The sequence below is a fragment of the Pocillopora damicornis genome, chromosome 4 (assembly GCF_964200805.1).
Source record: "Pocillopora damicornis chromosome 4, jaPocDami1.2, whole genome shotgun sequence".
Lineage (NCBI taxonomy): Eukaryota > Metazoa > Cnidaria > Anthozoa > Scleractinia > Pocilloporidae > Pocillopora > Pocillopora damicornis.
In genome coordinates, this window is record NC_142673.1 from 13093613 (window position 1) to 13114483 (window position 20871).

At 38.4% G+C, this 20871-nt stretch overlaps 2 protein-coding genes, 1 long non-coding RNA gene, 1 other non-coding gene and 1 pseudogene across 8 annotated transcripts; 2 read left to right on the plus strand and 3 right to left on the minus strand.

Moving 5' to 3' along the window:
* The window catches only part of LOC149046866 (uncharacterized), a 1834-nt pseudogene extending 1386 nt beyond the window's left edge, over positions 1 to 448 (minus strand).
* Positions 449 to 754: 306 nt separating this feature from the next.
* On the minus strand, positions 755 to 6891 carry LOC113666517 (uncharacterized). 2 transcript variants are annotated; one of them, XM_089204688.1, is made up of 3 exons: positions 6739 to 6891; positions 4041 to 4372; positions 755 to 2941 (listed from the first exon to the last, which is right to left on the minus strand). In XM_089204688.1, the coding sequence occupies exons 1-3, from the start codon at positions 6875 to 6877 to the stop codon at positions 2723 to 2725; spliced, it is 690 nt and encodes a 229-aa protein (XP_089060814.1). In that variant the 5' UTR covers positions 6878 to 6891; the 3' UTR covers positions 755 to 2722. The 2 variants fall into 2 exon arrangements, with proteins under 2 accessions (XP_089060814.1, XP_027038105.2); XM_027182304.2 differs by lacking the exon at positions 6739 to 6891 and adding an exon at positions 5923 to 6440.
* Positions 6892 to 6968: 77 nt separating this feature from the next.
* LOC113666518 (uncharacterized) lies at positions 6969 to 12922 on the plus strand. Of its 2 annotated transcripts, none has more exons than XR_016186071.1 (4): positions 6969 to 7304; positions 7657 to 7718; positions 10300 to 10389; positions 10726 to 12922. It is a non-coding gene; the product is annotated as an uncharacterized LOC113666518 (long non-coding RNA). The 2 variants fall into 2 exon arrangements; XR_003445799.2 differs by having other exon boundaries at positions 7018 to 7304; positions 12361 to 12922.
* On the plus strand, positions 9046 to 9129 carry Trnal-cag (transfer RNA leucine (anticodon CAG)). Its single transcript has one exon. It is a non-coding gene; the product is annotated as a tRNA-Leu (tRNA).
* Positions 12923 to 13779: 857 nt separating the features above from the next.
* LOC113666515 (uncharacterized) lies at positions 13780 to 20660 on the minus strand. Of its 3 annotated transcripts, none has more exons than XM_027182302.2 (3): positions 20346 to 20660; positions 15655 to 16067; positions 13780 to 14998 (listed from the first exon to the last, which is right to left on the minus strand). In XM_027182302.2, the coding sequence occupies exons 1-3, from the start codon at positions 20413 to 20415 to the stop codon at positions 14771 to 14773; spliced, it is 711 nt and encodes a 236-aa protein (XP_027038103.1). In that variant the 5' UTR covers positions 20416 to 20660; the 3' UTR covers positions 13780 to 14770. The 3 variants fall into 3 exon arrangements, with proteins under 3 accessions (XP_027038103.1, XP_089060813.1, XP_027038104.1); XM_089204687.1 differs by having other exon boundaries at positions 20308 to 20395; XM_027182303.2 differs by lacking the exon at positions 20346 to 20660 and adding an exon at positions 16511 to 17125.
* Between the last annotated feature and the right edge of the window lie 211 nt (positions 20661 to 20871).

Consider the following 20871-nt stretch of genomic DNA (forward strand, 5'->3'; position numbering starts at 1 on the left):
TCTTGCGCTTCACTGTTTACAGACGCAGACTGATCAGAGCGATGAGAGTTGTCTTCGGCGAGCAGTTGTTTCTTCGCAGGCAGCGGTTGCCGTTCAGTCGGGGCCTTTCTTTTTTTCGGAGAAGGTCCTGACCAGTCAAATTTTGAAGGAACACCGCCTTCCTTGATATAAATCCGTCCGTTGATAGACTTCCTAAGGTCTTCTGACCTGAAATGTAGTGAACAGACTTTCGTACGCTCTGTTATGACGAAGGCCTTGCCTTCCTCTCGACGGATTGCGTGCATCCACTGTTTTCTTATCAGAGGCGCTTTAGGAAAGTTAAAGAAAGAAACCTTTTCTCCTAATGACGATGTGTAACCTTTCTGATTGCAGTTGGGTACGCAGCAGAACGAAGGCATCGCGAAATGATTACACAACAACACAAAGTCAAAAGGACGCGCAGTCAAAACAAAGCATCAGCGCAGTCAAAACAAAGTATCAGAGGACTGACTAGCCTCGCTTCCACCCTATTAGTTCCGGGCCGTCCGAGTGGTCCGTCATATTTGCATTCGGTGTATGATTGCCCAATTAAACGGGCCATATTCATTAAATTCAAACGTTTATTTGAATTGAAATCTTCGCCCCTAGCCTCGTTTCCTCCGTCCGCACTGTTAGTTACGGCTGAACCTCATTCTTTTCGAGAGGTAAGAGTACGGAGCTTGAGAGCAAAGTAATCCGTAACGCGGTGCTAAATCAGAACAGATAGTGAAAGAAATAAAATTTAAAAGATTTTATTTGGCAAAAAGTAAAAAACAAGCATTTTCTTTAGAAAAGGGCGTGAAGAGTCTAGAGATTGACATCGCTCGCATAACGTCCTTCCACAGTTCAATTAAGTGATTGTAATCCTATTGAAGCTGAAGGCAAAAGACCATGAAATATGCATGGGGTATTATTGCTAGACAATTATCTGTTTCGCATACGAAGCGCGTAAAATACTTGAACCTAACAACGTAATTAGAGCAGTTTTAAGTGGAACGTCGAAAAACTAAAACTATAGCAGTCCCAGGGACCAATCAGAACAAAGGTTTCCAAAGTACTAAGCCAATGAGAACTCAAACTGGAAAACTTGCTTGAAGCGCGGGAACACGCGAGTTACCGGGCTGCAATTGTTTTGAGCTTTGAATCTGATTAGTTGAGAGGATGACCAAGTTTTTTGTACGAATCACAGGGCAAAGTTAAGTAAAAGCATAGCAATACCGTGCTCCTTTCGACACTCGATTGAAAATTGCTCTAAATGGATACAGGAAAACTACACTATAATGATTACTCATGACTTAACAGGGGCATAGCTGGAGTGATCAGCAGGTATCAAAGCTACACTAGAACATTTCAATAATTATAAAAGGTTTATGCTATATAGGTTGCTTACTGATATGGTAGTACCTAAACTTTTCCAAAACTTTATGTCTTGGGAGAGGAAAAATTATCCATAACTAGACCTCAAAAAATGACAAGATAGTTACTCTTAATCCATAGTCCTAAATTGCAAACAACTAATCACCAAAGAAATCAAACTTGGCTCGATAATCATTAGACGCAAAAATGCACTGCACAGCAGTAGTCTTCGGAAAAAAGGCATTGGATCCTTAAATGTCGAACTTTCCATGTGCTTATACCTACTCTGTAACTACGTAATTTTTTAAAATCTTTGTTGCTCTATAGAGTGACGCAAGTAACTAACTATACCGTTAGGAATAACGTCAAAAACCACAAATAAAACATTCGAAGAGGAGAATCTTGTTGCTTAATTCAAGTAGCATATATGTTCACAACCTTCAAAACGACTTCCTTGCAATCTCGTTTACTCCTCGAAAGAGATAATTAATTAATACTTTGAGCGCCTTAAAATTACAATTCAATTTGATCTTCAAGAACAGCAAGTGTTCACAGCCTCAAAAATACTTCTTTCCAATCTCGCACTTTCCCCGAAGAGAGGTCACAATATCTGCTCCTTGAAAACTTAAGTCTGCATTCTTCAATTTTTTAGTTCACAATTCCTTTTAATCTCTTCCATCCTTTCAGTGTCATCTCTGGTCCTTTTAAATTTATCACATTTCCCCTTTTGGAGATTTCAACTTTATGAGTATTTTTTTGGGGGCTTGCTTTTAGTTTCTGGTATCTCTGCGAGATGCAAAATGGCTTATGCGATCGTAAAGTAGCTCCTTAATATTTTCATTCCTATTGTAGAAGCAAGGCCTGAGCAAACCTTGATTTCGAATTAGATTCAATGTAACTCAAACGACGGTAGTTATTCTGGAGAAGTTCTGATTTTGTTAGACAGAATATTTACTAGAGTTCTTTTCACTTTTCAGGTACAAGCACATGAAAAGTTCAATCATTTTCTGTGGACCTCATTGCAACTTAATATAAGCTGATATATAATATCTAACGTACACCTCAACCAGTTCATGAAAACCGGTAAGACAGACTTGTTTCTCGACGGATAATACTTTTATGTGATCCATAAATCTCTGGCTGCACTCTGATTTTTAACCAAAAGGTTTGTTAATGACAAAATAGGTATCAATTGTTCCCTGTAGTCTATAAGAAATTCAAAGTATGCTGGGGTTGCGATCCTACAGCTCATGGCAGAGAGCTAAAATAGCACCTGAATTTCTTGAAGAATTCACATAAAATTATCAGTGCAGCCAGAGATTTACAGATTAGCACATAACTAGATGATCTATAATGACAAGCTTCTGAACCTGCCATTTGTTTTACTACGCAGACGAAACGGTCGACTGATGAACTCCTTACTGCGGTGATCACCGATTAGTACTACCACAACCACCAAACGGAAATTATTTCGTCTCTCTGCGTCCACTGTAGACAGCTTGTACACAGGAACGCCATGCCTCGTTGGAGACTCGTAAACAGAGTCCAAATCAACCGTGAAGTAATACTGTGGAGAGAATGTTCTGATAAGCAGGCCTGTGAAGTAGTTTTGTAAAAACCAGAGGGCCGGGAGTACTTGAGTCTACGAATACATAAGAGGCGAGATAGCACGAAGGCCTTTTCTCGGTTTAAATTGGCGATTCAAGGACTTCTTTAAGCGAATTGATATTCTACAGTCCCTTTTTTGAGTGAAAGAGTTTAGCCTCGGTGGACCTCTGAGCCTCTTTCTCTAATACGTATGTCAATATCTGGTGGGCGAAAGGTAGGATTTGTAGAAACAACGATTTGCACTCTTCTCTGTTATTACCTCTACTTTTATTGAAGGTCCGAAATCTGCCTAAATGTTTAGGCACATACTCGATGACAAACACTACTAAAAACTCTCTGAATTCTCTTTTTTTCCCAGGCTCTCCCTTCCCAGTTCCCCCCCCCCCCCCCCTCCTCCTCTCCTCATGTAACTTAACCCCTTGATAATCTTGAGATCAGAACTCGCTCTTTACCTTTAGGTTACCTATGTAGACTTTGCACCGTAAACCTCTGACGGGAAAGCTTTGAAAAAAATGATCGCTATCAGGGACACGCCACACTTTCTAAAGATTAGCAAACACAATTTACTCACCTCTGAATCAACGGCAAGGCCAGCATACGCATTTACTTGAGCGCCAGGCGAAAATAATACTTAAGTCACATCAGTGTCCAGCATACGTTTCCCGTAATACAGATGCCTATGTCTTTGTACGAAATCTAACTTGCCACAACAACACAGATGTGCATGTGCAATGGGAAGGGAAGATTAATCAATGATCAACCTCCCCCTCGTCTCAATAAAGTAGGCGTAATCGTGTTTAGTCTAGACCATGAATTACCGCATTTAGCCCTTCTGTTTCATTTAACAGGTCTTACGGAGTCGCCTCAGGAATATTGTCACGAGCTTAAGTATCGAAACTATATCAATAAAAATCAAATATCACACAAGAAAGCCAAGAAAACATACAGATGATTATGTTTGACGTGATCCCCTCTTCCCGCACCCCCCAGAAACAATTTGACGAATTGTGACAGTCACCATCCTGAAGTAGACGTCTAACGTAACCTTTTTTCTTTACCTTATTTGGAAAGTAGGTTCCTGGCTGGGACTTGAGGTACACTCTGCCGCATTTATCTCCAACCAGGAGAGCCGCATTGGGAGTTCTCTCGACGTAAACCTCAATGGTCTGCACCTGATGACCTTGAGTGAGCACACGCACCTTGATCTTTCCTTTCACGACTCGTTGTCTGGATTGACGGTTAGCACGGGACTGTGTCTTGTGGTAGACGAGCTTCAGATCAGGAAAGTCCACCCTGATCTCAACATCCTCCCCTTCCAGCCCCAGATTCTCAAATATATGACAGCAGCTGGTGGGAGACTGAGGTTCTGTTTTAGTGCCATCTTTTTCATCTAAAAGGATAGGAATAAAAAATAATAATGATAGCAATAATAGCAATGGTTTGCACGATTAGCTGGATCTCCCACGGACAGCATTGTTTTCCTCTTCATAAATCACAAAGAACTGCCATATTAGGAGAATTTCACTCCCTTTGTCAATGCATTATTTCCTAAACTTCCTGAACAGAAGTATCGAAACTGCGGCAAGTAACAACAATCCTGAATCCAAAAGATCCACTATGGAATGGGTTGTGAGTCTGCAGAGTAACTGATCGTACCCTAACCATAAAGCCCAAATGTACAAACAGGATTTTCATTATTCTTTAGAGAAATTGTCGGAAAAAAGAACTGAGAATATAACCAGCGCTGATCTGGAGAAGAAATTGCGATAGCTGGAAGCGGTTTCGATCAAAATGCACATTACTTATGTTTTATGAAATTTAACACATTTCTCACCGAATAAATTAGAATTGGTATCCATAATCATTTCGGAATAAATTTGCTACATTTCGAAATGAAGAAGCAGGTATTAGGACACGCATCCTTCATCATACTGGCCACAATTCTACAGAAAAGACTCAGCAGATATTACAAATCTTCGTACATAGTAACCCGAGTTGCTGATTAGAGCTGAAATGCTTTCAAATCATGACGGGTGCGTGATTTTCCACTTTGCTTCCAGTGGGTCACATTAAAGTACTTTATAGGTCAAAAAGTGTAACACAAATTGTAAAAATTGGTTAACTATATGTCCAAAGAAAATAAGCTTCACTGCAGTAGTTTTTTGAAAAGTCTCATCGGCTGAGCGAAAATACCTTAAACTTGAGGAAAACACGGAAATTTTAGTGCAACTGAATAGAAAAACACAGAAGGGTCATTTAAAACTCTGATAGGACTAAGGATGACTACTAATGGAGCAGATTGAAACGGATTGCAATGGAAAACTTAGACTCAGTTGCTTTAATCACAAACCGTAACATAGTAACGCGGAAGAAACTGGTCACAAGAAAAAATATTGCGTGAGCTATCACGATGTCACGTGACTTACAACTTCCTGTTGCGCTGAAACGAAAAAGCAGTGAAGCGTAGAGACAAATTTTAACCTCTCAGTACCCTTTCATAGCCTTTCCCTGGCATGTTTACATCAAGAAGAAAGTTTCCTCTCGATAAATGCATTTGACCTTGTTTCAGCTCGACCGAAATAGTCGGAAACTCAACTTCACGTTTTTGGTTGTGCTTTCAATTCCGCTTGATCTCTGACCCAATACAGTTAAATCTTGAGCATCGCAGTCAAGAAAGCTCAATTGATGATTTCATAATAATTTTTATCAGCCCTTCGGGATTTTGCAGTGGCAAATCCCAATGATATATACTGAGCCCAATGTTAAATAACTGAATTTTTCTTCGCCTTCCTATCCCCGATGTGAATCAAGAAACTGATATGACATCTATGGAGCCTTATGTTTGCATATTAATGTACTTTCATCTTGTTTTCTGAATGAAAGATAGCGCGCTTTACACACATTCGGGCGAAGTAGAAGAACAGTTCATGCTGCACTTACCTTCTTCACTGATAGGGAAATTTTTGGCCATAAAAAGATCTCTCAGTATCGAGGAATTAAACAAACTTAGCAACTTGTCTCTCTCTGCTTCTGCAGAGGCCGCAAAACAATCCATGCTCTTTGGTTCAGATTTTTCCATCCTCGCCGGTAAAGGCGAGAATATTTTTTTCGATTTAACCTTGAATTCAAGGATAAAAATCTAGATTCACTAGGAAGTTCTAATAGTTCGCCATTAACTCCAATATCGCGACCACAGTGTATGATCTAATCAGGTTACAGTCCCTTCCGTGTGCGAATTCTTGAAGTTTATCTTCCATATATTTGCTGTCAGCTGGTGGAACAACTCTGCAAAAATGTCGGATGGGAACCACGCACGATCTTGAGATCCAACCCCAGTTCAAACACCAATAATTGATTGACACCTGTTACGTGTAGTTGTCTATTTAACAAATGATTGGTCCATTTACCTTGAGAATAGACGGGGCCCTTTTTAACAATAGCTCAGACTAACTCCAACAAGCTAATAAATTAAGACATAAGCATCACTTGAATAATGTAGTTCTCGTTACTAGGGCGACAAAAGGGGCTTTCCCGGCTTAACTCTTCCGTTCAAAATGCTCGTAGGCTCACAAGACTATCAGATGATTATTGTTGTCGTGCTTCTAATACTTTAAATAATATCAGACTAGCGTGACGACGATATTGGACGCTCATTTTCTTTTATAACTCTAAACACCGACACTAAAAAAATGTATGCAAATTACAGCCTTTCATCAGAGACTCAAAAACATAAGAGCGCTTCTTTGATTTCCATACCTGACAAGCCGCCACCCGCGTGACACAAATGAATGTCACGGTCAGTCGATCGGATGTAAACAAATCTCTCGCACTTTACCGGTTTAGAGAACAAGCAGTCTTGATGTAGTTTATCTCTTTCACATGTTTTCGTTGGCATATCAAGAAATATGATGTAAGTAAAAGGAAGTCAGAAAAATAAAGAAAAGAAGATCAATGTGGTTGGAGTAAGAATGCCAGTAAAACCACATCAAGCGAGCTATTTTTATTTCAACTTCCTGTTTCAGCTGTTTACATCAACTCAAACAAAGCCGCAGAGCTTAAATGGGGTCAGTAGGTCATCTGTTTCGCTTCTTATTTGAACGCGTAGAATTTGTAGTGAAGGGGGGGGGGGGGAGGGAAAGGAAGGATTACCAGCAAGACCAGACAAATCAGAGCTCCCGTTCATATAGAGAAACGAGAATTCAAGCCGTTTGCCGTAACTATGCCCCTATTTATTTCATTATTTATTCAGCAGTCAATACATTTATTTTTGTTTTGACTTTTTAGGTCATGAGAGTCTCCGGAGAGCGAATTGCACCCCAGATGTAAGTGAAATAACACCCCTTCGTTTTATTTTTTTAATTGTGAGTTACTAAAGCCGTTGTAGTTGCCAAATTCTACCGTCATCGATCACCAATTGTTTTTAAAAAATATATTTTAACGATTGGCGAAGAATACGAAGTCGAGGTCCACTTCTTTTTATTCCTTCTAATATTCAAAGCACTAACGACTTAAAATCTCAAATTGGTTCATTTGGATCTCGATGGTCGTCCGTTTCGCGCAACTAGGAACAAACCCACCACTGGGATTTTATAAATGGTAATCTTACTAACATCCTCTTCTTGGGCCGTTCTGTTGGCTGTGGGTTCCCCTTTTAATCATTTGAGCTGATTTCAGGCCCACGCACTTGATGGAGGAAATAGCTCGGTCCGAAAGTAAGGACCCCGAACTCGGTTGAGGTATGTACAGTGTGAATCAGTGGCGAAATTTGACTAAATTGAAACATTCGAGATGGATTGTTGAAAGAATGCCATTTATGTCACAAGTGAGATTCGACTGCGACCTTACACCACTCGGCCACCCTGACATACGCGAAGTTACTTCCTCATGGGATGGGGAGGGGTGTAAAGTAGAGCTGAGTATGGCACATAACGCATTCTCAAAATTCAAGCGTTTTGTTGCGTATATAACTTTGGGTTCAAGTAATTTCGCAAAACTATGAAATGCAAAACCTAACAAGGAGTACACATCCAAAACTTTTTATAGCTACACTTGAGATGTACCGAAGGACTTCGAAGTTTCTTTTACATAGTCCTTATTGAATTACAATTGATTCACGCCAAGAGAATATAATGGAACCTTTATTTTCTCAGACATAATAAGACATTATCGAGTTATCGCGCCATCAATTTGATGGGAAGGGGAAAGGAGTTTATCTCATTTCTCGTTTTTCAAAGATCTAGCTGACAATGCGAATCGAGTGAAACATGTCATTCTTGAACTCGAAATAAGTTATGTTAAAGGACCAGAGGTTACTGTGTGCTTAAAATTTCAACCAATACACACGATTCACTGAATGAAATGATATGGTTCTAACAAGACGAAATTGTTGAGCCGGAAATTGTTGCATTACATGTACAGTTGAACCCTGGTGACTTGAATTGCCAAGGGAAATTGAAATTACTTCGAGTTATTGGGGTTTTGAACAAAAAGACCAGAAACACTTGATTAAAGAGGTTTTATGCCTATACATCATGTTTTATTGAAAGATTTCTAGCAATGTAAGAGCATAAAAATGGCAAAACAAAACAAAAGCATGAAAACACAAGTAAATAAGATTAAATGTAATCTTCCGGTGTAAAATATTATGGCTCATTAGTTCACAAAAGTGAAAATCGACTTCGAGTTATCGAAGTACCTGAAGGGAAGTAAAAATCACTTCGAGTTATCGGGGTTTTAAGTTATAGGGTTAAAATTACAGTAAATATATTAGGCAAATTCAAGGGAAATCAGTTTTGCTTCGAGTTAGCGGGGAATTCGAGTTAACGAGGGTGCCACTGATCAAAGATGGAACCGTCACGCAAACAATTGAGGAGGTGGTGGGGGTTCGGGTGGTGAGTTGATTTAAAAGATTGACCTCGTTTCAGCTCGAGTGAAATATAGTCATAAACCTCGTTCCGACCCATAACGCCTTACTCGGCTTAACTACCCACCCCCCCCCCTCTTCTCCCTCCCCTCCCTTCCTGAAGTATTAACAAATAACTTAAATCATATGATGTTACGGAAGTCAGGATGGCCGAGCGGTCTAAGGCGCTGCGTTCAGGTCGCAGTCTACTCTTGTAGGCGTGGGTTCGAATCCCACTCCTGACAAATAATCCTTTTACATAAATAGCTATTGAGGTCACTTGGCGGGTGAACAGCAACTCAAAATGGCAGCCCAAATCAATGTTTTCAAACAGAGTCGGCACCCGCCGGAGCTCCGGCGGGCATTCTGTTGTAAATCGCGGGGTATACTTTGCCACGTTCAAGTCGAGTCTTCAGAACGAAAAAAAAAAAAAAAAAAATAACATTGTTAATGATGGTCAATTTAGTATTGGAGTATTTACCTTATTTATTTTTCAGATTCCGTGGCTTTTGATTGTTAGATTCATTCTTTCTGTTTGCTTCGCGTGTTCTACATGAATTCAAGTCGAGTCTTCAGAACGAAAAAAAAAAAAAAAAATAACATTGTTAATGATGGTCAATTTAGTATTGGAGTATTTACCTTATTTATTTTTCAGATTCCGTGGCTTTTGATTGTTAGATTCATTCTTTCTGTTTGCTTCGCGTGTTCTACATGAATTCATCATGTGCCTAGTAGAAGTACACATCGTCGGTTACTTAAAATAAATTTCAAGCAATTCTGTACTGAACTAAAATCATCAAATATTTTTCAACAAATAAAACAATACTTCGTCTCAACTGCTACTTAACCATACTTGAAAATCAATAAATAGCGTACTTGTTGATAACACATACAATTAAATTCGGCACGTTTTTGCAAAGATGCTTAAAAGTTTGCATTAAAAACGCTTACCCGAGGCTAATCGATGAAGAGAGGAACAAAATCAGCCATTGTACACTTAGCGTCTAACCTTTTATTAAAAAAAAAAAAGCTGCATTTGCTGTAAAAAGCCAAGAAGACCATGTTCGTATGGTTATGGCTTGCCAGAATATGAGTAAGTGACTTTCTGTTATTTTTCGTGAAGCAATCGGAGGCTCGACAAATGTTTACGCTGATATGAAAAACGGAATCATGAAAGCAGTTAGAATTCAATGGCTGATTGATTTAATTCAAGTATCTTATGTAAACGATAGCGAATGCCCTAACGCTTCCGCAGGCCGCAGACGAGTAATCCTATAATTTTTCCCATGAACAAAACTCGTGGAATTCACCGCCATTTATCTTTGATTTCACCTGATAAAAAGGAAAGCTTGCGATCACAAAAAATTCGTTCTGCGTTTAAGACAAGAGAATGAGAGGTTTGTTTCCAATTGCAGGCAGAAGAAAAATCTGTAAACAAAGATCAGGGCGTTACCAAGTGAGTCGAATGGAAAACAATGGAATCTGGATCGGTCAGGCGAAGAAAGGTTTGGTGCATAGCAAAATTTGAGAACATGTTCATATGGAAATTTGATACACACGGGATATTATCTCGTATTGGTTTTGTAGACTACCAGTCGAAAGTGTTTAGTATTATGCGATGTTGGATGATTATCATTATTCTGGATCTTTCTGTGACTTTTCGGAAGCTTTCAAGAAAACTCACTTATTAAGATCTAGAACATCTGGGGATCTTTTAGAATTTTGCCTTAATGAAAAACGTTTCGATAAAAATGACTGATATTGTCTTATCATACATGACATTTCCAAGAACATAAGGACTCAAATTTCGGTAACAAGTAACCGGGCGTCTGTCCTTTCAGGAGACCTATGTGTGTAACTCAGGGAGCAGGTCAGAAAATGAAAGATTTTGATAAGGTCAATTAAACAATTGTTACAAATTAAGAAAACTAATATTTAGTTATTATTTACCGAAGTTTAACTCAGAAAACTCCATTTGAAGTCGGTTTATTCTGAATAGAACAAATGGGCTAACGAAGGGGAAATTATTTCCCATTTTAGTCTCCGACGGTTGCTTTACCGAGGTAGCCACCTTATCAAATCTTATTAAAAGCGCTGCTATCAATCTCCTGGTTCGGCTGTCTACAAACTTAAAATCATGTTCAGAGCACACCTTGGTACTGGATGCTACTCTTCGGTCTTAATTTTGATCTTTCTTTATTCCGGAATTACATAGTTGGTTAAAAAGAAAGTAATAAACAACCATGACATTAAAAAATCGAGAAGAGACGAAATTACTATTCAGACCATTTACTCGTGCAGATTAAAATACAAATTCGTTTGACTAGTAGTTGAAGAATTACAACATGGACATTTAACTTGTGAAGCTTAGGATCCTAAGGGTATTTATGAAAAGACAAGTCTGAATTTGTGGAAATATTATGGAAGTTATAGACGCAATGATCGTGGACTATTCGACTGTTCTCTGCCCTTCGTAGTTGATTTGTTATGGCGGTGACTGTTGTTTACTCATTCGGACCACGTAACCAATCTCTGGTTAATATAGACCATACGTATGAAGCTAAAAAGGTCTATTCACCCTGAATGGATCAAATAAAATTTTGCCAACAGCTAAAACTTTCGATTAGCAAAGCTAGGCGCACAAGAAATAATCGATCACTTATTATAGATCATAAAGACAGCCAAGATGATCGATTGTACTCCGCTTGCCATAGCTGCCATAGCTGCCATAGCTGCCATAGCTGCTTGATTTACTAGCTGACCATATGAAACATGGGCCGAAATATTATATATAAGCATGGAAGGGAAGCATAATATTCATGCGAAGGGTTGTGTTGGTAGAAAAGAACTTGAAGATATCAATGCTAGAAATATATAAACAAACTTTTAGACGGTGAGTTATTCATAATTCCAACAATACCTTCATACAAAACAATATAATGCAACCAAACCAATGGCTTCATGGCAAATCATATTCTACAAATATTACTTAATAAAATTTGCTTCTTACCACGTCATGAGATTGTAAAGAGTTGCTTAACTGTTCGGAAATGGTCTCCATTCGACCTCAAAGCTCCGCCATTTTGAAAATAACTAAGTAACCTGGCCGCACTTCCAAATGGCGGGAATTCATCACCGGCCGGCCGCGGCTGCTGCTAAAAATATTCTTCAAGTTTTAGGAGGAAAATTACCCTCGTGCAAACCTTTGCAGCTTCAAGAGGAAATCAAGTTGTTGAATCGAATCCATTTGTCACATCTGTAGACATGCTTAATGGATCCTAATTCATCCATTTAGTTTGTATTTTTGCTGTTAACATCCCCTTAAGTCTTTTTTAGAAGGGAAATTGTCCATTGAAACAAATTTTATTAAAAAAAGGATAACCAGGAATTTCCTCACTGCTGTATAGACAATCCTTTCTCTAGCCCTAATCAGTCTGTTATTTACCACTCTCACTATTTCATTACTCTTCCATCAGATGATGTCATGGTCCCATATCAAAACTGTACCATTTTATGCGACTTGTACTTGAGTGAAGAATTCCGGTCTCTTCAAGTGCAATAATTGGCGGCCACAAATAATAAACGAACTGCTTCCCGTACATACAACACATGGCTAACCTTTATTTCTCCTGCCGCGCTGCAGAAATAAAGGTAAAATCTAAACTGGTCATCAAAGAAATGGAAGCCACCAGGTAATTCATCTAAACACAGATCACGATGTCGCAATAGAATGACACACAAGCGAGTGAACACCTAAAATCGAAGAAATAGATGAAACATTTTGGAAAAAAATAAAAAATGACTGGCAGTAACTGAAGGGGGAATCTGGGAAACACAGAGGAGTCTTCGAGGAAGGGAGCAGGCATGCAAGGCCATGGAAAACCGCCTAAAAACCGTGCTTGAAATGAACGACTTCATATGGCCAGAGAGGGCAGAAAGAGAACGAGGTATGTGACTCGAAGTGGGGTTGGTGAATGTCCGTGGCACTATTATAGGGATTATACTGAAATTGAATACACTGGAAAAAGAAAAAACAAAAGAGAAATTCAGGCAACTCGAAGGGTGGAAAACTTGGAAAGTACAAAGGAGTATAAAGTGAGCGGACAACGCCTAGGAAAACTGTTAAGGCCGCGTATTGAAATGTACGACTTAATGATAATTATGACGAGTGAAATTGTAAAGAGAACGAGACACATAACTCAAATCGTGATTGTGAACCTTCAAGGCAAAATTGAAAGGAATCTATTGGAATGGATTACATTTGAGAAAGAAAACCAGGGTACAGGAAGGGAGAAAAACCGGGAAAGTAAAGAGTAGATTTTGGGAGAGGAGTCACATAACTGAAATCATGATCTTGAACGTTTGAGGCACGATCAAAGGAAAAAGCACTGGGAAGTAGTAGAAGACACCTCAGTCTCGCGGATAAGCATGGGAGAAGGGAGTAGGGTCGTAAAGAGAATCACGCATGTTTGAATATCTTAGGGGGGAGCAGCAAACAGGGAAACCACAGGGTATCAACGAGAAACCGTGTTATCACAAAGGTACTGGTGGACAATTTTGAAAAGCATGGACTCGCGCCAACTTAGCCACAACACGAACACTTCGTGATCGGCGTTTTTGACGTGTTTCATGGAGCAGTCCTTATTTATCGCCTGGAAGGATTGCGGGGTGGGGGAATCACTTGGTTTTCAGGAGCAAGGGAGGAGGTATTAGTCGTCGCCAGCAAGTATAAAGGGGAGGGGGACTACAGGAAATTGACTGTCAATGAGGGTAGCCCTATGGGGAGATCAGATAAATTTTACTTTGACACAATCAAAATCCTGCGGCTTCCCCTCAAGGAAAAAGACTAAAGCAAGACAATCATGACAAAATGTTTTTTAAAACATAATCCACAATTAAATTGTTACTGTTGTTGTTTTATTTATTCAAATGTTTCTCTGTTACTACTTTATTTATGAAATATCACTAGTTAAACCTTTTAAATTGATACAATTCAACTTATCTTTTCTCGTATCATTAAAACATCTTTTAATGACGGTGAATGACACTTCTAGTGTGTTAATCTTTCAGTCTTGTTTCAGAAAACACCATCGTCAATGTAATAAAAGGTAACCAAGAAGGTTACAACAACTCAGTACTTTAGTAGCACAGATGGCAGTAGTATTTACACGTATGGTATTCTCACAGGAATCAAAGAAATATTCAATCTAGACGCATGTTAGTGCCGCAAACGGTTCTGTAGCTTTTTTTCCCTTGAAAATTAGACGTAGAAAATATTATTTCTTTGTCCCACGCTTACGGTCAACCAAGCTTAAAATTTATAACGTTTTTTGCTTTCTTGACGCAAATCAGAACTTGTACAACCACAATTCTACTCAAGCTTAAGGTCTCGTGGATTCAAACATTTCACTGTTTGAGTTTTGTAGCTTTTGTTGGAGAGAGCTTCATGGAAAGAAATTGTTTCGATATATTTACATCTTTTTACACAATTACTCAGGCAACTAACATTTCAAAAATCGCACTAGTAAGTGATGAACCGAAAAACAAATAGGTGTATCGTTCTTCATGTATAATTTGCGTCACGGTTAAAGTAAATCCATGATCTTTTCAAGACCATTTTAAACAAATTGATACACCATCTTTTTATTAATATAAAGTTTTCTTTAAGGGAGCTATGGCACTATGATTATTTGACTATCTTTGAACGTAAAGTAGGCTGGAAAATATCAACTCAGTAAGAAAGAGGCAAGTACAAAGCAAGAGGCAACTATGAACCAAGAAGGAAAAGAATGTACAAAGAAGAAAAAGATTAGAACTTTGAATTGAACTTTCTGAGTTCCACCCTTCTTGTATCAGTTTTTCATGGAGGTCAGAATTAAGAATGTGTTAATAAGGAGAGGCCTTACAGCTTCTCTTACTTTTAAGCAAAAAAGGTTCGCTGTAAAATGGTTGACTCTTACGTCCATTGGCGTAAACAATGTAAGCTAACAGCCAAAAGCGGTTGCGTCTTTCCGAGTCCACTGTGGACAGCTTGTATACTGGAGAGCCGGTGATTGGATTATGATACACAGAGTCCAAGTCAACAGAGAAGTATTGATCCTGTCTCTGGTAGTTCTTCAAGAAAGAAAAAGAAAATGAAGGATCAGTAAATACACATAACATAACCACACAAACCTAATATCCAAACTTAACAACCATAGCTAACTATACTAGACTTCTACCAAACTTGGGGCAAGTGTTCCATTAAAATAGTCCAAGAAGAAAGAGAAGCAAAAGACTCTAGATAAAGTCTAGAAGAGCTGGGCATGAAAGCAGTATTTTGATGCTCACAGTTCCTCCAGACTTCACCTAAGGACACCGCAAGCTTGATGGCGAAAAATTCCGAGAAAGACTTCCAGTCATTAAAGGCTATATGCTCCCTGTCTAAAATGTAATTTATTATAGCAGAATGACACAATAGAACAAAACGGTGAGTAACAACAAGTACTAGTAATGTTCCATGAGTTACTAGTGTATTATTTGCTAGCTCGCCACTGGCTTTATATGTTTCCCAGGTTCTATCGACAAGGTCAATGTACAATATTCAAGCTTTTTTCACCCTAAACCTAACTTCCTTGATATAGTATGTTATCTAAAGAAGATGAAAAAACCTTGCATACACCAGTTCCATTAAAAATCATGTTCAAATGGCATTGTCTACACGTCCAGTACAACCGGGCAATGACATAACGCACTTTTTTATTCAATAATACAACAGAATAAATACTTACATCAGAATACATGAGATTCTCCATCTTAAGTTTGAGTGGGACTCTACCATTGCTGTCTCCGCAGAGAACAGCAGCCTTTGGTAGCCTCTCTACGTACACTTCTACTTTAGAGATGGGTGTATCGGTCGTGACTCGTAAATTGATTGTGGCCCCTTGGACACGCTGTTTCGATTTCTTGTTCTTTCGGCACTGGACCTTTTCGTAACACTTCTGCACGTTGAAAAAGACAACCTCTTCCGCATTGTTTGTCTGTATGCGCTGGAGAGGAGGGGGCATCTCGGCATAACGAGGTGGCTGTGGGCATGCTGCCCAGTTTAGGAAGCCGTTAGTCGGTAGGTCACTGTACCTTTCACAATCTTTGGACTTGGGTATTTGGAATGGTTTGATGTCCCTGAATGCATCCAGATCGTAGTCTACGAATGAAACAAATAATACATCAGCTAAGAACGCAACAAAGAAAATGCCTTTATTTAGCTCAGGTCATGAAGGAATTCTTACCCTGAGTACAAATGTTCGTGAATAATAAAAGAATCAAATCATGTAAATGATGTACGGATGATTAAGGAGGAATAGACTGAGACTGAGAAGTACACGCCACGACGAGGTATGTTTGTTGTTGTTCAAAACGAATTTCGGGTTAAAAGTATTTTCAGCTGGAGTTATTCACTCTTTCATCCTTAAACGAAGAAAGCCTTGAACAAAAATTAAGTTAATTTAAGACTAAAGGAAAGTTATTAGAACAATTGCTTCACGAGAATGTTAATTAAATGCACTCTAAATAAATATGCTTAACTATAGACCAAGTAATAAAGTGTAGTGACCCTGGCAGCGAGCGCACCGTGCCATCCAGACTCACTTGTGTTTTTCTTAATACTGAGAAATGTCATGCGGTCCCCTTAGAACGTTTCCCTGCCACGAGCAACAGCTGTCTACTCAACCTGCAGACAACTCCTGTAAGTTCACAATGAAAAGATGCAGAATTGTTCTGTTGTCTACCTAGTAAGACACCTTTCCACGAATACCACCAGCAAAGAATATTAGCGTTAGTAACGCGAATGACAGGAAGTCTAAGAAAAGTCATTTGTGACGATTGTTTTGTTAACCGGAAAAACTGCAGGGTCACTTCCTGTTAGTTCTAAACTGATCTTCATTATTGGGCTCAAAAATATTCCAGATTCACTGCAAAAAGCACCGAAGGTTTTTCAAAAGTGGTAAAATAAAATTCACCCATTATGCAAAGAGCGTCAGTTAGAACTGAAGAAAAAAGGCTTAAACTTGGTGCTCAAAGAAGACAGGAAGTCGATTCAACCGGAAGCGTTGTCACGATTGTTATGTCACAGTTTCCGGGGAGTGCAATGAATACAAAGTGACATCAACGCTACAGGAAGAAATATCTAAACCAAGGAAAAATGGAATATCCATGGGAAGCACTGTTATTAAATATTGCTATGAACAAGGTATTCTGAGTAAAATACTTGAGCGGTATATTGAAGCTATTTGCTGAATAATAATCGGTAAAAGAATTAAAAGAGATTTCGGGTAGTTCAATCACATGTGTTTCTAGGAAATAATTGGTTACAACGGTCAAGCCATTCATATCTTAGGTTGAGCCATCCGTGAAAAATAATAAGGAACAATGGTTATTATTCTCATTACTTAAACCCTATGTTGCACTGGCTAAATCAGAAGTAAGCCACTTGCAACGCCGTTAAATATCATCAACAACAGGATGTTTCGATGATAGAAACTCTTTATAACTAGAGTGCCACTTCTACTGCGAACATTAAGTACCCTAGCCTCAAACTCCTAACAAATTATCCCAACTCATTTCACGGCTCTTAGACAGTTCCTTCGTTAAGTTATTCCTTCTCTCAAACATAAAGTGATTATCTGTCGAAGATTGTATCCAACATTTCAACTTGATCGTCGATTTGCAGTAAAAACGCTCAAATAAAAGCGTATATGTTTCAGATAGTTGATAAGAAAAATGTAAGCCCTTCGTCAGAGCGATTGACGAAGGGCTAACGCTCGAAACGTCAGCTTTTTTACCCTTTACGGTGGCTAATTTACGTTTTCAACCCAGTTGTTAACACTAAATTACCTGTATTATTTTGAGTTAAATTATTCAAGCGTGGAGCGTGGCAAATTAACATGTCATGGGTAAAATAAGTCGTAATCGTTTTGAACAACGGCCACAATTTTCTTTTATCTTTCTCTTTGCACAAGCAAAATAAATTATTTTTTACAGGAACAGCTTGGCTTGATATAAAAAAAAGCCTACCTCATTTCGTTTCAATTCAAGTGACGAATCATTTTAAGGTGACCGCAGATTTAAGGTGCTCGTTTTTCGCGCAGCCTAAGAGTGCGTGCAGGCCTATCTTAAGAACATTTTCCTGTCACACACAATAAAGTACTTAAGATAAAAGTATAAAGAAGAGTGATACGATCTTAGACTCCATCTGCAAGCGTTGGAGTGCGTATTGTAAGTCGTCGTCAGGAAGTGGTAAAACTGACTTAGAATAACAATAGGTCAGCATGCGAGTAAGACGTTTAAGAAGGTCTGACTTTGTTATATATTAAATGTAATATTGATAGTTGGTTCTACTCAGAGACATAATTCCGTTCTAAAGAAAATTCCTTGTTCACTAAACCGTTGGCAAATCTTTGAAAACCCACTCGAAGACCTAAAAAAATGTTTCGTATCTTAAATAAATTGGTAGCTCGGTCTGCGGGGCTAATATCTCGCTGATTTAGTTTACTTTTGTCAGAGTTCCTGTTAAGCACGAACGGCAAACTTCCTTCAGCAATTGGGTAAAAAAAGAGTTTCTTTATACAATGGTTGTTTCAGTATTAGAACAGTATTGGGTATATCAGTTAATGCGCATGGCGATTTAATTAGAGCGAAAGAGGATTTCCTTTCGTCCTCTAGCAGATACGTTTCATAGTTTTCAGCAGCTTTAAAAATAAAGCAATGACGTATTTGTACAGAAATAAAACTTGAGCATTGCAAAGAATGATAATTTATACTGGTATAAAGAAAACCTCTACTTTGAAAAATATAAGCGCAATCGATAGTGAAAAAGATTTTTAAAACGCTCAAAGCCTCTTTCCTTTTCGTTATTTTTCCAAAGTATCCGTTTACTCTCAACTGCGTTCATCAGCAAAGTCATCCTCTCTTTAACTACTGGTCATTTCTTTGTAATTCAGTTGAGGGTATTTGGTGTTTCATAGAGAGCTTTTTTGTCCACACTTGTCGCCCTTTTGTGGGCAAATTGTGGTTCCATGTTGGTGGCTCGATTTTTTCCTTTACTTCCCTTAACAGCTTCACTTTCTCTTTCTCATCGCAAAACGGCCCTTTACTCTTTCATTCCCAAACTTTAACGCTTTCTTTTGAACCTTCCATTCTTAAATTTGAAACCATTTTCTTCATGATTTTCCACTGACAAGACAGAACAGTAGGTGTAACTATCTTTGTTATCAGTATAAGTCACGGGGCAGACACAATGTTTTTATTAACCCTATTTGGACGAACTCGAATAGCTAATTAACACGTATCAAGCAAAGGAACCTTAACGTGATTTGAATACAAAAATTACGGACTGATGGTTTTTTTCTCAGAAAATCAAGGGAAAAGCACACCTATAGGATATGACGTAGTGGAACAGTAAATCATCCTACTTTCATCGCCTTAGTACGCGGAAGAAGTGAAACTCTTGGGTAAACAAAACCCTGAAGAGTCCCGGAAAAATTTTTGTTGATGGTTTAACAAGAAAATCCTATGATCCTTTAAGCACTAAGAAGCTAATCAATCATGAAGAATGAGGACCAATCTCTAAACAAGGAAAAACGAGAAAAATCTGTTTGACAAACGAAATTTTTTGTTGTCTGACTGTGTCCTCGAGATTTCAGCTTTGTTCACAGTATCATTCACATTTGCTATCACTCTTATGTGGTCTGTCTTAAGCCAAACGTCTTAATAAGGGGTTACGATTTTTGCTGAAATAACGTTTGTAGCGTGCTGAGAAAAGCTTTATATCTGATTTCGTGGGATATCCTTAATGGCTGCGGTGCAAACAAGCGGAAAGAGCGGAATTCTATATCATTTGTTCGGTTACTGTGTAATGTTACATGAGAATCACGTCTTCATAAAAAAAAAATTTATGGTGGTATCGCTTGAGAAATCAAAAAATTTTGAAACTATCGCCGAAGAACTTGTTGTAAAGGAATCTTAAAATCTGATATGGGTTGACAAACTAAAAGACACTGTATAATGTAACTAAACTTTTTTCAAACTACCTTAAATTTCATCTTGCCATAGAAAGATTTCCTTTAAAGGAAACGTTTTCATAGAGAGCCAAATATTAAAAAAAAAACATAACCCCTGATGTCACTGACCCACAGACGACAAAAGGTTGCCAATTTTCAAAGTTAGAGGGAATATGTATTCCCAATGTTGTATTTGCTTTTTTATTACTGATTAAAACGATACACAATCCCATAATTGTAAAAATGTTACAACGAAACGGCAGTAATCAACTCCAGTCAAGGTAAAAAATGCTGGCAACCAAGTTTTGCTCAGTTCAACGCCAAATCAAAGAAATTTGATTTTCAAGTTTGTTTTCAAGAAGGACTGATTAAAAATTATCAACTTACTTTGTAGGATATAATCTGCTGCCAACATTTACACTTACCATGGATGAAATATCTCTCCAGCTCTGCAAAGCTTAGAAAACCACCAAAGCATCCATCTTCTATCTCCATTTTTGTAATATATATAATTTTTTTCAGCGAATTATAGAACGTGATTCAGATGCTCGGCTAACAGCCTTCAGATAAATGCTATCAACACTGCTAAAGTATTCTGTGACAGGCTTAAATGGAAGAATTTCAGAGAGAAAATCTGTGGGTCAACAGTAGTTTTCTCTGAAGCTTGCTACAGACTGAGGTTGTCGAATCAGTGATAGAGTTTGAGCGTATACGATCTTTTGCTAATTTATATCTTTAACCATTCATTTGATTGACAGCTTGTTTTGATATGTGATCAGTGAAGCAGGAAGCGAGAAATTTGAATAAGACGCCACGTGTCACTCATGTAACATAAAACAATCATGCCGTATGTCGTCCTGCAGTGCTTTACTTGACGCTATGACTTCCCAATAGTCTTCATGTAAAAAGATCTCCCTGAGCTCGCTCGCATTTCTCATGTAGATTTCATTT

What these genes read in the sequence shown, in the direction of transcription:
- LOC113666517 (XM_089204688.1), bottom strand. Translation starts at nt 6,877, where the DNA reads ATGCCAACGAAAACATGTGAAAGAGATAAACTACATCAAGACTGCTTG. An exon ending in CGCGGGTGGCGGCTTGTCAG is followed by an intron (nt 4,373 to 6,738) that starts GTATGGAAATCA and finishes CTATCCTTTTAG; the next exon opens with ATGAAAAAGATGGCACTAAA. An exon ending in GAACCTACTTTCCAAATAAG is followed by an intron (nt 2,942 to 4,040) that starts GTAAAGAAAAAA and finishes TTCTCTCCACAG; the next exon opens with TATTACTTCACGGTTGATTT.
- LOC113666515 (XM_027182302.2), bottom strand. Translation starts at nt 20,415, where the DNA reads ATGGAGATAGAAGATGGATGCTTTGGTGGTTTTCTAAGCTTTGCAGAG. An exon ending in GGAGAGATATTTCATCCATG is followed by an intron (nt 16,068 to 20,345) that starts GTAAGTGTAAAT and finishes TTTCATTCGTAG; the next exon opens with ACTACGATCTGGATGCATTC. An exon ending in AGAATCTCATGTATTCTGAT is followed by an intron (nt 14,999 to 15,654) that starts GTAAGTATTTAT and finishes TCTTTCTTGAAG; the next exon opens with AACTACCAGAGACAGGATCA.